We start from the raw sequence: 14,559 nt of genomic DNA on the forward strand, positions 1-14,559 counted from the left end.
GTAGCTTTAAAGTTGTGGAAAGTGTCCATGGTCTGATAGTTCAACATTTTCACTGAACTTAGTAGCTTAGTGCAACTCTTTCCACGGTGCAATTGCCAAGTTTGAAATAGTGTCCTGGATGCAGTTTGGGAGATTAAAATAACATTTCTTCCTCAGGAGCCTTTCATCCAGGCCTGTATGACTTTCTTAAAGAGAAGATGTCCATCTATCCTGGGTGGCCTTGCTCCAGAAAAAGATCAGCCCAAAAGTGCTCAGCTTCCTCCAGAAACGTTGGCGACGATGTTGGCCTGTCTGCAAGCTTGTGCTGGGTAAGGATTACATTGCTTACACTGAGCTTGTCATCTGTTTGCAACTTGTTTTCTGGCACATGGTCACAGCTGGCTTGGAATTTCACATGGAGAATGGGGTTAATGAGAATGGATAAACTTGCAGGGATAGGTGCTGTAGTATAGTTCATTTTGCATTGAAACTTTTGTTGTGGGCTGGGTCGTGAGAGCTTGAGCATTCTTATCTTTGTCATGGAACAGGTGAGGAGATCTTGGAGACTGGGGGCTGGCTAGTGAGTCAGATACAGGGCTTTAATTTGGACAAGGGAATACAGGCCATGGTACAGAATGGAACAGCATCTTGGAAAAGTGATTGTTTAAAGGATTTTGTGATTGTGTTAAGCAGATGCCTCTGTCTGGTAACTGCCCTAGCAATAAAGGGCTCCTGCAGTCCCTTATGTGTAGGAGAAAAGTGGTGAGTGGTGACTGTAATGTAATTGAGACTGAAACTAGACATGTGTAATTTCTGTTGTCTTCATTTGAGAGAGACAAAGTACTCAGATGGAAAATAGTGAAGATCTTTTGTGGATGAGATTGTTTAGCTAAAGGCAGAAGAAAAAATGTGTGGATCTAAGAGCTGTTTTGTCTGCTAGAGGGGAGGGATAGACTACAGAAGGGCTGATGGAAACTGAAATTGGACAAATCAGTCTTCAAATACTGTGTACACACATAGTAAATGTGACTGAATGTTGTAAAGTATTTGCAGTGTCATTTCTTCATGCTGTCAGACCAAGATGGTATTTATGTCTGAAACACTGCTGCAGTTAACTAGACCTGTCACAGGGCCGTGTGTGAGCCAGAGCGACTGGAAGCTGGAGATGGTGCTGATTTTGCTGCTGGTTTTGGCACCAAATGAGCCTGGCATGTCCCAGTGCATGTTACTGATCTGAGCCTTATACTGTGTCCTTTGGCTTAGCCAGTGTTGTCTTGAAAAACATGAGAAACATCTTTAAAGGCATCCAGGATGATTCATGGCTCTCCTGTAGGTGCTAGGAAATTCATACCAACATAGAGTTGTCACAAGGGGTAGTGGAACTGAAAGGAAATTTGAGATACCTGTAAGATTTTAGGAGAAAGGAATCTCCTGCTTTCTGCTGGAACCTGTGCAATTGATCTTCCAAATGCTGTTGAAGTACTGTTTCTTAAATACAATGGTCAGCACGTGTCTTGGACTGAGAGATAACTGATATTTTTCAGCTCAAAGTGCATCTTCTGAGACTAGTTCACAAATGGACTTATATTCCTTATTTTGCATGCTGCAGTGTCCACGTTTTAGAGATTCAGTAGTTAACTATAGACTTCCATCTAATGTCATTGTGTTCTGAATCTTAATGTGTTAACCAGGCTTTATTTATTGCATTAATTCCAAAAGCCACTAGTTCTCTACTGGCACAATTCTCTCAGCTTTTGGTTTCTTTTTATAGCTCCTTGTATTCCCTTTTATACAAGAATGTGACCTACTTGCAGTCATTTTCCATCAGTTATTCTCTTTGAACTTTAGAAAGAAAAAGCTTGGATTTCTTTCATGCAGCAGTGGCTTTGATGAGCTCAGGTTTCAGTCACGAATGGGAGCGGGCATTGTGAAGGCTGGAAGGTTAAAATCACAGTAAATATTAAATACATTTGGGAGAGTAGTTCCACTTCACTAGCTGAATTCTGTCATTTCCTAAATCTGTTGATTTAGGAGGCTGCTCTTTAATTAGACTGTAGTTATTTCTTGTGCTGTTTTGTGTCCAGGGAGACACTTTTTTTTTTTTAGTCACCAGGACCCTGCATGTTCTGAGACTTTCTTTGGTGCTACTTGTTTATCCCTGGTGAGCACTGCAGTTGTGGCATCATGTAATAGTGAGTCTTCATAAAGAAATAAGTGTTCCTTCTGTTGCTGAGTGTTTTTACATTGAAGTTGGGGTGGTTGCAGGCACCACAGGCTGACCAAGCATGTGATCTGTTAACAAGCTGCTTGTGAGAAGTCCTCCCCTCGTGGAGCTGCAGTGAGTTGAGAGGGGCAGCAGTGCCTCTTCCACACAGTTGTGTCCTGCATGGTCCAAATGTGTCAGGATGGGGAATTGCCACTTCTTCTCAGTCCCTCTCTCAAGAAGGGAAGAGGCTTCTGTATAATTGTGCCTTGGAAATGAAAAGGCTTTTTCCTGTTTTGTAAGAAAGGGTTTGGAAAAAAAAAATTTAAAAAATGCAAGAGATGTGAAAGTTTTATTCCAGGAAGCTGGAATTTCCCTTATGGTGACAGTTTTGTTGCTCTAGAGGTGGCTCACTGTGGTTCCTGCCTCTCAGCCCACCAACTTTGTTTGCCTCAAATGCAGGCTGGTTTTTTTGTCAGTGTGTAAAGGAACCAGTTTGAGAAACAGTTTATAAAATGTCTGTTGCCCTGTATGGAAAGCTGCTCACCCACCATATCTCCCCAGATTCCCCTGTCTCTCATGGGTGAGCTTTTCCCCACACTGCATAATAGATCACTGGCTTTGGAGTAAAGCTGGAAGCCCTTAACTAACTGTGTGACCTGTAATGGGATACCTGCCAAAGCTGAAGGCTGCTCTGCACTTCGTTTTCCTGCCTTAATCACCAGGATGGTTCCTCTGTCCTCCTTTTACCCCTCATCCCAACAGTTGTACAGTAAAATCTTGTGAAAATTGAGTTAAAATGAGGAGTCTCCAGACAAGGTTAACAGAGCAATAAAATTGTGTTGGTACAGTTGCACCATTACAGGGAGGAATCCTCACCAAGAAAGTAAAACTAAAGTTCAGGAAAGCATAAATAACTTGCTGTATTTTCCAAGAGGAAAATGTTAGTGTTCTGTTAGGATGTTTGTGGTTAGGTATGTCAGCAGCAGAGCTGGCTTTCCTTCCAGTTTGGGAACCTGGCAGTCAGACATGGAACACTTTGGGAAGAGGTACTGACTGCTCTCGATTGTGCAGTGACTTTGAGCCTAAATTTGAGTTTTCTGATGGTTTTTCATTATATTTACCTTGAATAGTTGAGTTTCCTGCCTCTGTTTTGGTTTAATGTTAGTGTGTAAAGCCTGTCTTTCAGTTTGTAGACAGATGAATTTCAGTGAAGCAGGTGGTGGCATTTACCTCTCCTAGGTTTTTTTGTCTTTGTGTGTGTATTCCATGTATCTCCTCTTTGAGAGAGACCTTATGTGTAATGGGATTCAGAATGGGAATGATCACAAACTGTGAAGTCTGAGGACAGGAAGGAGCCTTGGGGATCACAGCATCATTAACTGTGTTTTAATTCACAAGGCTAAGCTGTGCAGAGCCCTCGATGTGGACAGCAGCAGGCCAGGGCTGTTGTAGATGGTCTGCTCTTCCAAGAACTGTTGCAGCCATGCAAGTACATATCCCAACTGTCCTGCCTCTGTGTCCTAGGAGTGTTTCTCAGGAGCTGTCGGAGACGATCCTCACCATGGTAGCCAACTGCAGTAATGTCATGAACAAGGCTCGGCAGCCCCCGCCTGGAGTGATGCCCAAGGGCCGCCCGCCCAGTGCCAGCAGCCTGGATGCCATCTCACCTGTTCAGGTACAGACAAGGGCTGCCTCTGCACAGGGTGCCGTTGGTTTAGTGCTAGTTCTGCTGTAGTAGTTGAGTTCCTTCTGCAGGACTAAGTCAAACATCATCTGGCTCACGTAGTTCTGTGCTTGCATGTCTGGATAACTTGCTTGTGACTGCAGAATGTTGTCTGAGGGTTGTAGTTCAGAACTGTCTTTCACTTCACAAATGTCTGTAAGAAGTAACTGTGAAGTATAACAGGATGGGAGCACTGGAGAGGGACAGATGTTTGGTTTGTTTAAAGTAACTGAGGCTTTCTTTTAAAGTGCTAAAATTTACTAAGAGTTTTGAGAATTAAGCACTGCCTTTGAACCTGATGTGTCTTGTTTGTAGCTTCACGGGCCAAGCCACAGTGCTAGAGCATAAGGACTTGTTATAACTGGGGCTCTTCAGCTCTCAACTGAACTGCTCTTTTAAAAACAAGGTACATTTCAGTTACTCCCTGCCACTCATCATCCCTTCCTCCTCTGGGAGCAACACATTACAGACAGGTTTTGCTTCTAGCAGTTACATTCAATTTTGAAGTGGTGACAGGCTTTTCACATGAAATAGTGGCAATTCAGCATTTAAGAATGACTGAATTGTCAGTAGATTACATAAACTAAACACAGAGAGCAGTTTCCTTGTAAATTGTTGCTTTATTGAAGTTGCTCATCAGATGTACCAAACATCTTGGCAACGTGCTGCAAATAAGTGATACGATCAAGCAGAGCAGCAATTGTTAGTCTGTAGTCATGCTTTCTTCTGGGTAGATAACACCATTTTCTGCTGTTCCTAGTCAGTTCCTTGACTTACTGCTTTGTTAGCCTGTATTGTGCCTTCCCTCCTACTCATCACCCAGGTTTTAATGCTTTTTATTGAAGACTTCATTCAGGTATTTAGGTGGGGAAAAGTGGGCAAATAGTGGGATCCTTCAGACAGTCAAAAATAAAAATACTCTGTAAGCTTGAGTCGAAATACCTTTTTAAGTCTTGGGGTGAGGTCTGAGGTTGCAAACTGCAGAGCATAAGCTACTGTAGTATAAAAATCTGCAAGTAGAAGTAAATGCTGCTTATTATAAGCATTTACTGTTGTGTTACTCTTAACTGCAGACCTTGGAACGATCAGCCTTTCTGTAAAAGCTCGGAGAGAATGAGATTTCATGGGACTGTAGAAGAAAAATGAAAGTGCATTCTCTAGACAAACTGATCTTTTGGGGTGATCTGGATGACTTCAGAATTTACAGTAACCATGCAGAAAGGCTTTTCTCAGAAATGTTTTGATAGGTAGCCGTCTTTATGCAAAACATGCCAAAAATCAGCTGGCTTTTGGTTTATGGATGTCTGTGTAACGTTCCTCTCTTCGTTCAGATCGACTCGCTTGCAGGAATGGCATCTCTTAGTTTAGGTGGCTCAGCTGCTCCTCACACCCAGAGCATGCAAGGCTTCCCTCCAAACCTGGGCTCTGCGTTCAGCACTCCTCAGTCACCAGCAAAAGCGTTCCCCCCTCTTTCCACCCAAAACCAGACAACAGGTTTCAGTGGCATAGGAGGACTCTCTTCACAGCTTCCAGGTACTGCTGTTGGGGGGGAGTGGTTTGTTTTTGACATGACAGAGCTAAGGCACTGTTATTGCTGAGGTTGGAAATGCTGGTGGGTTAGGTGCTTCCTTCCCTTTGAGGGTGGGACACCCCAGGGGACAAACAGCTGTGTTGTATGGGAGGGAGTTACACACTTCTGGGTCGTTGCTGAAACAGCACTTCAGAGAGTTGCAGCTGCAAAAGGTAAAAGGTTTAAGAGTCAAGAGGGTGTTTCGACAAATTCAGCAGTGTCATTTTAGGTTGGGACAGAGATGAATTGCTTTAGTTAAAATCACTTGATATTAGACAGCTATGAAGATTATAAAGCTGTTGAGTTCTTGGAAATGACAAGTGCTAGGAGGAGTTACAAATGCATACTGTGAGGGTGCAACTGAGATGACCAAGTTGTTTGCTTTTCAGTAGGTGGTCTTACTACAGGTTTCTTTTCAGTAGGTGGTCTTACTACGGGTAGCCTGACTGGCATAGGAACTGGAGCCCTGGGCCTTCCTGCAGTGAACAATGACCCATTCGTGCAAAGGAAGCTGAGCACATCTGGACTGAACCAGCCTACATTCCAGCAGAGTAAGATGAAACCTTGTAAGTGGTAGTGTTGTCTGTGACTGTGAAGTGTGACTGTGGTCTGCAGTTAATCTGTGTTTCCTTCAGGGGAGGCTTGGATCTATAAGGTGGTAAATGTTAGAAATGTGGCTCTTGTGTTACTCCATTAGCCTGAAAAGGTGCTTCTAGGCTTGTATCCTGAAAGCTTGACAAGTGCCCTGGGGGGAATTAAAAAAACCTGTTAGCATAAAAATACAATGTATTACAGATTTGTGTTTCTGTCCTTTTTCTGCGGTGCTGTGTTTTGAACAAAAGTGTTGTCCTGCTCTTGACAGAAAAAATTGTGTATGTCTGGTACCAGGGTGTTCTTGGGTTTATTTGTAACAAGGTTAAAGAAAGCTACCTGAGTAAGGTAGTGTTGCAGCAGGGAACTTAACAGGTGAAGCAGTGTAATAGTCTGCAACATTGAATACAGATAAGACTAACAGAAGGTGGGAAGGTAGTTTTTGGAAGGAATAATTTGGTTCCTGACACTAAGCCATTATCCTTAAATCATTTATGCCTCTGCAGTATGCTCAGTGAAGTGTTGAAGTAGTCAAATGTTCAGGAAGCACAGCCATGTGCTAAACCTTCCTCATTGCTCTTAGGGAGGAGCTGTCAAAGAAGCCACAAGTAATAACAGCAAAGTTACCTGTCTTTGCAGGTGTACAGGGGAGGTGGCTGTAATGACCACTGGTTTATATTTTGGGTCTTGAGCATTCAATATGAACTTACTGGAAGCTCACTGGCTGGCCTGAAAGTTTGTGTGCAAGTCTGTGTGCATGTCAGTGTTGTGTAGCATGCTTTATTCTAGTCTGTTCTGCATTCATTCATTTAGTTGTCAGCTGAGGTCAGCTTGGGATGCAGTGGGTTCTAGGAATACAACTGTGAGGTTAATGCTATCTTAGGATTCAGGTTTTTTTAATAAATATGGCATGTTGGAAACAGATTTTTTTAAATAACAATTCCTGTCTAATGGAAAGGTTAAATATCCTGCCTTTTAGAACAACTAGCAGGTTCTGTACAGATTGGTGGAAGAGTTGAAAAGGACTAGATGAAATCCTGTCTGCCTGAAGTTGTCCTGAGCATAATACCTGTTCCCTTTTTTAACAGCTGACTTATCTCAGGTGTGGCCAGAGGCTAATCAGCACTTTAGCAAAGAAATAGATGATGAGGCAAACAGCTACTTCCAGCGTATTTACAACCACCCACCACATCCGACCATGTCTGTGGATGAGGTGAGTTCCCTTCTGCAGCAGTTGCTGTCCAGAGACTTACAATAAAGTTGATAGCAATTATTCCTTCACCTTTCAGTGGAAAATAAAAAAAAAGGGCTCGTGGTAGATACTTACAGCATTGCTTTTTGGCTTGGTTGAAGTTGTTTTTGCAGCAAACTTGCAGTTGATCATTACATTCAGCTTTGACTTCTGTGGACTGAAAACTTTAGATATCTAATAAACACTCCTAAAATGCTGCTAAGTGGGAAGGATTCGATGTCATTTGGAAGCCTTTGTGTTCAAAATAAGTGCTAAAGAGTGCCTTTAAATAGTCTGTATAAATTATCTTGAATACATGTTTTTTAAGTATCTAAAAATGACTACAACATCCATATATATATGTGTCCTGAGCTTTTGATAATTATTTTGGTTAGTCTCTATGAGAGTAATTATTGGCCTGATGTACTTGCTCTTTGAAGTACTTTGAGTTTACTTTAATGTATTTGTGTGGTTATAAATTATGGAGGACACAACATCAATTTTAATTTTTCCCATTTGAAAGTGATGGAGTAGGCGGTCACAAAAAAAGTTCTGTGTGAAGACAGTTACTTAAAATGGAGAAAACTCCAGTCTGAAGAGGAAGCTCACTGTAGTGATGTAGTGTTTGCTGGCTAAAATGAGATGTTCTTGAAGCAGCTACTTTGTGGTAGCACAGTTCACCCGGGTAGTCACACACACTCCTGAAACGTGAAGATTCAGAAGGGCTGGAAGAAAGCAAAAACCCATTGGTAACAATTGCCAATTTCTTTGCAGGTCTTGGAAATGCTGCAGAGGTTTAAGGACTCCAACATTAAACGTGAACGAGAAGTGTTTAACTGCATGCTGAGGAACTTGTTCGAGGAGTACCGGTTCTTCCCGCAGTACCCGGACAAAGAGCTGCACATCACAGCCTGTCTCTTCGGGGGGATCATAGAGAAAGGACTGGTTACTTACATGGCCTTGGGCCTGGCCCTGCGCTATGTTCTCGAAGCCTTACGAAAGCCTTTTGCATCCAAAATGTACTATTTTGGTATTGCTGCACTAGATAGATTTAAAAATAGGTGAGTGTGGGTGTTTGGTAACTTCTAATAGTGTTGTGTTGTGAATGTTGAACCTGCTCTAATCGTGCAGTGCAGGATCGCTGGTATGTGTTAGGAATTAACACAGCTTCAGGATTGCTTCAGAGATATGCTGAGCTGAGACAAAACGTGTCAATGTGCCAGTTAAAGGGTGACTTTTCAAAATGAAAATGTTCAGTGTGGTGCCTGTATAAATGTGGGGCAAACAGATGCTGAAAATTAGTGGACTTTGTTTATAAAAATAATTAGTGGTGAGTTAGATGAAATTGTCTGATAGAAATGGAGCAAATGTAATCACTCTTCACAGGTGCATTCCAGTGGAGTGCTATTTGCGCTGTTCCTTATTGAAGGACTGACTAGGAACTAAACTCCAGGGCCTGGGTTTTACACAGAAATCTCAAGTATGGCAAAATAATCTCAAAAAAAAAAAAAACTTTCTCAAAGCTTTTTATGAATTGCAGACAGAGGAAGTTCTGGGTGTGAGGGGTGCTGTATAAAATGCACCGAGCTAAACTGCAAATGACTTATCCAGTAATCTTATTGCAGACACTAAACATAAATGCAATTGTGTGCTCAGTCAGAAGTATAGAGATGTAGGATGAGTTGCTGTGAATAAACCTCGTGTTTTACTGTTACACGAATTAATTTCAAATGGGTTTTGTGACAGAAAGTACTTTGTAGAAAATGCTTTATTTATAGCACAGCTGCTGTAAGGAATCCAGAAGTAATTCTGTGATGCAGTATGGGAATGACATACCAGTCTGATATTTCTGACTAATGTGTATTTTGTCTGACAGATTGAAGGACTATCCCCAGTATTGTCAGCACTTGGCTTCTATTAGTCACTTTATACAGTTCCCACATCATTTGCAGGAGGTGAGTGTGTTTGTATTAACAGCACCAGCTCTCTATGATTTGAAATTTTTATGAGCAGGTTTCTGTTTTCCTTTGGAAAAGCAGTCTTGTGTATCATGATTTTAGACCGTGTAGATCCACAGAATCAAATACCTTTCCTTAAAGTTTGTTCTGTGGGATAGGGTAGGCAGGTGAAGGTGGTTATCTGGTACCTTTCCTGTTTCAATAAATCTCTTTGGGTTGCTTATGTTGAAATGGGTACCTGGGTATAACTGAGTGATCCAGCATGCACAAAGGATTTAAAGTGCCTCAGTGGATTCATATTCCAGTCCGTTAAAGATTTGGACTTTTCCTAAAATAGAGGACATTCAACTGGGTTTATACAGTTTCATACTCAGACCTGCTAAAATAATCCAGGAAAAATGTCATTCCTGAAGGTTTGATGAGAGCCATGGGAATACTGTGTAGTCCAAAGCAGTGTTCATCATATGGTGTCGTATTGGTGGAAATAAAGAAAAGATAATCCCAGTGGCAGAGTTTGAGAGCATGAGCTAAATAAGGAAAAATATTCCACTGAGGTAGAGAGGCCTCATACCCAAAGCTGAAAAGTCCAGTAGCATTCTTGGTTTCACTGACAGGTTTCAGACTGTATCCCTTAAATGACAGTCTGATGTTACCAATTTCTGGGGAAATGTATAACAGTGGGGAAGAAGCTCATTTTTTACTATGGAGCTACTTAAAAATATGTAATAACTTGAAGTTGACCATTTCAGAACTGTGGTTTTGCTTATTAATGGTGAGCTTCAGACTTTTTTATGTAGCTGTTGGAGTCCTTGCAGAAGACTTCTCACCTGCTTTGTAGCCTGCTTCTTGATGTTCACACCTTGCTCTTAGGTTCTCTTCTTTCACTCTGCTGTTTCAGGCCTGGGGGGGATGGGGATGGAGTTTTTTGGGTAGTGCTGCAAAATTTTAAGGCTATTTAGTCTTGTGGTGCTTGACATCAACCTGTTGAGGCCAAAAGGTAGAGTTTGAGGCTCCTCTCCAGTAAGAAAGTCAATACTGACAGGCTGTGCTTTATACAACTGTTTACAGTTGTAGTTTGCAGATTCCCTTATGGTAATAGTGTTGAATATTTTAACAGTTGTTGGCAAACCTGTGCTTTCTCACTATTTTAGTACATAGAATATGGACAGCAATCCAGAGATCCTCCTGTGAAGATGCAGGGATCAATCACCACCCCTGGAAGTATTGCACTTGCCCAGGCTCAGGCCCAGGCCCAGGTTCCAGCAAAAGCTCCTCTTGCTGGCCAAGTCAGCACTATAGTGACCACCTCAACCACCACCACCGTTGCAAAAACCATCACAATCACCCGACCAACTGGAGTCAGCTTCAAGAAAGATGTGCCGGTGAGCACTGTGTCATTGTGCCCCTCTCAGAGGTGTTAAGTTGCTGCTCTGTATTGAATTCAAACTGTGATCTGTTATTTTGTATTTAAAGCATATAAACTTTTTAAATATGACAAACCTTTTTGTAGAGAGAAGGCATTTTTAGTCATTAAACTACACAATTACTTAGGTGTCAGGTTGAAATGTTTTTATTGAGGCTTTAACTGTCAAGACAATTACAGAACCATTGTTTCTCTTAATGACTTTGGACTCTTAAAATAGTTGGCAGCTGCTGTTCTACCTGGGACTTGAGAACACCTACTGCACACATCTGACCTGGCAGTTCTAACTGCATTAGGTTTTTCAGGTCTTCAGTCACTTGCATAAACAACTCTCTGAACTGCTTGTCGGAGTTATTGCAGGGTTGGCAGGTTGATACTATTGGCTATTGCACAGGAAGGTTTGGGGCACACTTGGTGCCACGTGTTCACTGAGGATGGGTGGTGCTGGAGCTGTATGATGACTGATGCACTGTAAAGTCGAGCCTGTCTTGCTGCTTGGGACTGTCCTTGAGTTCTCTGTAGAGGAAGCAAAAGCCAAAGGTAGCTGAAAGTGTTGTGAACAAACTGTGGAGGACAGGTCGTGGTGTAGCTGTTACTGTCTTTCACCCCTGGTTATGTTGTGTAGATAGTTGTTACTTCGAGGTGTTTATATTTTCCCATTTTAAACTCCAGTCGGGGTTGATATTTAAAACTGCATCTCCTTTTCCCTTAATTGCAATGCACCAGGTGCTAAAGCCCTGGGGTTCAGTCCTGCAGCTGTAGGGACCTGGGTCACGTCCTGTTCACTTACACTTGACATGCTGCCTCAGAAGTGAGTCTCAGGGATTTCTCCTTCCCACATCAGCACTGAATTGCTCCTGGAGACTGCCTGCTGTGCTCAGTGCTGCTCACTATTGTACTGTGATTGTTCTCCTGGCTAAAATTGTATGCAGACTGTTAGCCTAAAGGGTGCCATTGCAGTGGCACCTACTATATATGAATGTGCAGCAGCATTCTTCTGCTGAGTATTGATCGTGATTTTTAGGGTAAAAAAAATCACTTGGCTCCTTTAGAGTGCTGCTGAAAATGAATCTGAGACAGTAAATGTCTCCTGATAAAGCTCAATTCTATTTTGGCTTGACAGAACAGAGCAAAAGTTTCTTTTGATGTCACCCCTAGGTATTGTCTATTCTTAACTTTTTGTTCTCCCTGCAGCCTTCCATTAATACTACCAACATTGATACGCTGTTAGTAGCAACAGATCAAACAGAGAGAATTGTGGGACCTCCAGACAATGTCCAGGAAAAAATTGCTTTCATCTTCAATAATCTGTCTCAGTCAAATATGACACAGAAGGCAAGTATGGAAGAATGCTAGTAAAAAAAGAATTATTTTTTTTTAATCTGTATTTTTTGTATATTTTTAAGTGTTTGCTGATGATATTTCTACAAAATTACAACTTCAGATCTTTGGATACTGAGTCACTGATTTCAAATATTTTTTTTTTAGAAAAACATTAGTTTTAAAAGCAGTTGACTGACCATAACTATGTGTTGGTCAGAACTGGCCCCAGAAGGTTTTGCTTATCTTCTCATCTATTCTGTGGTGTGCTTTCTCTTTGGTTTGGCCACAGGTGGAAGAACTGAAGGAAACAGTGAAAGAAGAGTTCATGCCTTGGGTATCACAGTATCTTGTGATGAAGAGAGTCAGTATTGAGCCTAACTTTCACAGCTTATATTCAAACTTCCTCGACACACTTAAAAATCCAGAGTTTAATAAAATGGTTCTGAATGAAACCTACAGAAATATTAAGGTGAGTAGTGCAAGTTTTCTAATACTTGGGTAAAGATTAGGGAGTGTTTTCTTCTCATTCTGTTTGCTTATTATGTTGCTGATCCTCAACTATGGAATATCATTCATAAATCTACTTCCTAGCTTACTACTAAACTTAGAGGTTATCTTTATGAATACCAGGATTCTTTTCAGTTAGCAACATGCAGAAGATTTAAATTATATAACAGGAGAGAAAATCTGCATTTGGATTTATTTATGTAGGTGGACTCTAAATTTGTGTGAGATTTGCAAATTATAACCTAGGGAAAAATTGCTTGTGGTGTGGTTGTTTTGTGTGGGGAAAGTAGAAAGATAAGAAAACCACACTCTGCTGTTGTGGTCTGTCCTAGTTAGAACAGCTGGGACCAGTTCATCACTGTATGGGTGTAACCCATGTATTCTATAGCCTTCCATGCCATTTCCCAGAAACTGTTATCAATAGAGCATTTACACCCTCTGCCCAGAGCAGGGGGCCCAACAAACACCACTCTGTTCATGCCCCAGGGTGCTGGGTTATACATTTGGGTTTTGTGGGTTAGAACCAATTGTTTGTCTGTATAATCATACTTATTGTATTATTTTATTAGATTGTTATTCTGACTTATGATCTCTCTTTTGAGTTGGGTTCATTTCCCCTGCTGGTTTACCTTTAAAACAGCACAGGTCAAAGAGGAATAAAGGGGAAGGGAACTGTGTAGAAAACAGGGATGTAACAACCAGCATTTACTAGAGGGCTAAGATAATGTGAAGGGGAGGAGGAGGAAGAAGCCCAGAAGTGATGAAGAGATGAAACAAGCTCTTGAACCAAGCACTATTTTTAAACCTGTTGGTGGAATTCCCTGACCGCCATGGGTTACGCTGTAGTGCAAAAGCATCTCCTGGCTCCTGAGAGCACAGCTGACCTTGCTCTGTTCAGCTGATGCCCCTCTGAAGCTAAGGAACAGAACTAACAACATCAGAATCCTTGTGACATGATTTAAGCCTTGACATGAGAATGAAATGGTTTCCCTAGAAGTGCAAGCTGTAGCCTTCAGGTCTGTGATGAGGCTTTAAGAGGAAGCATTGCCTGCACAAAGTTAGACTTTGCTAAATGAATAGTCGTGACAGTCTCGACAAAGTGAATGGTAAGGTCTGGGAAGGTGTGATCCTCTTTTTTGATCCTTTTAAAGAAATTAACTTTGCAGTCATTACAGCGCAGATTTAAAGGTTCCTGTCGTAAAGTAAAGGCTGCTCCAGTATCTCTCTAATGTGAGTGAAGCTCAGAACCTGATATTCTAAAACTTTGCCTTCAGTCAGATCAGCTGTTGGGTTTGGTTCAGAGCCTGATAATCTTCCGGTCCGTTGCTCAAGCTGCTTTTTTTTGTTTGTTTTCATTAGGTGCTGTTGACATCAGACAAAGCTGCAGCCAACTTCTCAGACCGCTCCTTGTTAAAGAACCTTGGTCACTGGCTGGGAATGATTACCATGGCTAAAAATAAGCCCATCTTGCACACGGTGAGCTTCTGTCTTTACAGATTGCTTTGGCTGTATGCTTTGATTGATATGCTGTTACGCAGTAGCATAAGCTATTTGGGATATGTTATCACCTTTCTGGTGCCTCTTTTTTGTGCCAAGTACAAAGTATGATTCCAGAGTTGGTCATTTAAGACTTCTAATTATTTTTTTTTTATGTCAGTAAAGTTAGTAGCTATATTTGTTTTGGCGAGAACTCGTTAATCCCATGTAAAAATGTAGATATGTAAATCTTTGTTCTAAAAGGAATTGCTGCTTAACAGTCTGTAAAATTCAAGGGCTGTGTCTTGACCCAACCTTGCCTCTATCTGAAAAGGAAGTAGTTTGTAAGTGGAACTTTGCAGTGTGTTTGCTGTTTTCTCCACCCTCCTTCCCAATTCCATAATCACTGATGATTTTTTTCAGGATTTGGATGTGAAATCACTACTGCTGGAAGCATATGTGAAGGGACAGCAGGAATTGCTTTATGTAGTGCCATTTGTTGCCAAAGTCTTAGAATCCAGTGTCAGGAGTGTGGTAAGTGTCTTTGTGCTGACAGAGTTATTGCTCAAGTG

At 41.6% G+C, this 14,559-nt stretch overlaps 1 protein-coding gene and 2 non-coding genes across 9 annotated transcripts in view; all 3 read left to right on the forward strand.

The window, feature by feature from the left end:
* CNOT1 (CCR4-NOT transcription complex subunit 1) overlaps positions 1-14,559 on the forward strand; it is a 55,116-nt gene that overhangs the window by 21,408 nt on the left and 19,149 nt on the right. For 4 of the 7 annotated variants that reach the window (XM_032700774.1, XM_032700775.1, XM_032700777.1 and 1 more), the window contains exons 16-27: positions 157-308; positions 3,710-3,860; positions 5,240-5,441; positions 5,898-6,044; positions 7,158-7,282; positions 8,075-8,361; positions 9,177-9,255; positions 10,410-10,640; positions 11,876-12,016; positions 12,294-12,473; positions 13,871-13,987; positions 14,411-14,521. In XM_032700774.1, the coding sequence (XP_032556665.1) occupies positions 157-308; positions 3,710-3,860; positions 5,240-5,441; positions 5,898-6,044; positions 7,158-7,282; positions 8,075-8,361; positions 9,177-9,255; positions 10,410-10,640; positions 11,876-12,016; positions 12,294-12,473; positions 13,871-13,987; positions 14,411-14,521 (1,923 nt within the window). The remainder of the gene's footprint in view (positions 1-156; positions 309-3,709; positions 3,861-5,239; positions 5,442-5,897; positions 6,045-7,157; positions 7,283-8,074; positions 8,362-9,176; positions 9,256-10,409; positions 10,641-11,875; positions 12,017-12,293; positions 12,474-13,870; positions 13,988-14,410; positions 14,522-14,559) is intronic. The other 3 variants (XM_032700779.1, XM_032700780.1, XM_032700781.1) reach the window with 3 other exon arrangements.
* On the forward strand, positions 4,187-4,322 carry LOC116793657. The gene has a single exon (XR_004359554.1). It is a non-coding gene; the product is annotated as a small nucleolar RNA SNORA50 (small nucleolar RNA).
* On the forward strand, positions 13,301-13,439 carry LOC116793656. Its single transcript, XR_004359553.1, has one exon. It is a non-coding gene; the product is annotated as a small nucleolar RNA SNORA46 (small nucleolar RNA).

This window comes from Chiroxiphia lanceolata, chromosome 13 (genome assembly GCF_009829145.1).
Source record: "Chiroxiphia lanceolata isolate bChiLan1 chromosome 13, bChiLan1.pri, whole genome shotgun sequence".
In the NCBI taxonomy this organism is placed as follows: Eukaryota; Metazoa; Chordata; class Aves; order Passeriformes; family Pipridae; genus Chiroxiphia; species Chiroxiphia lanceolata.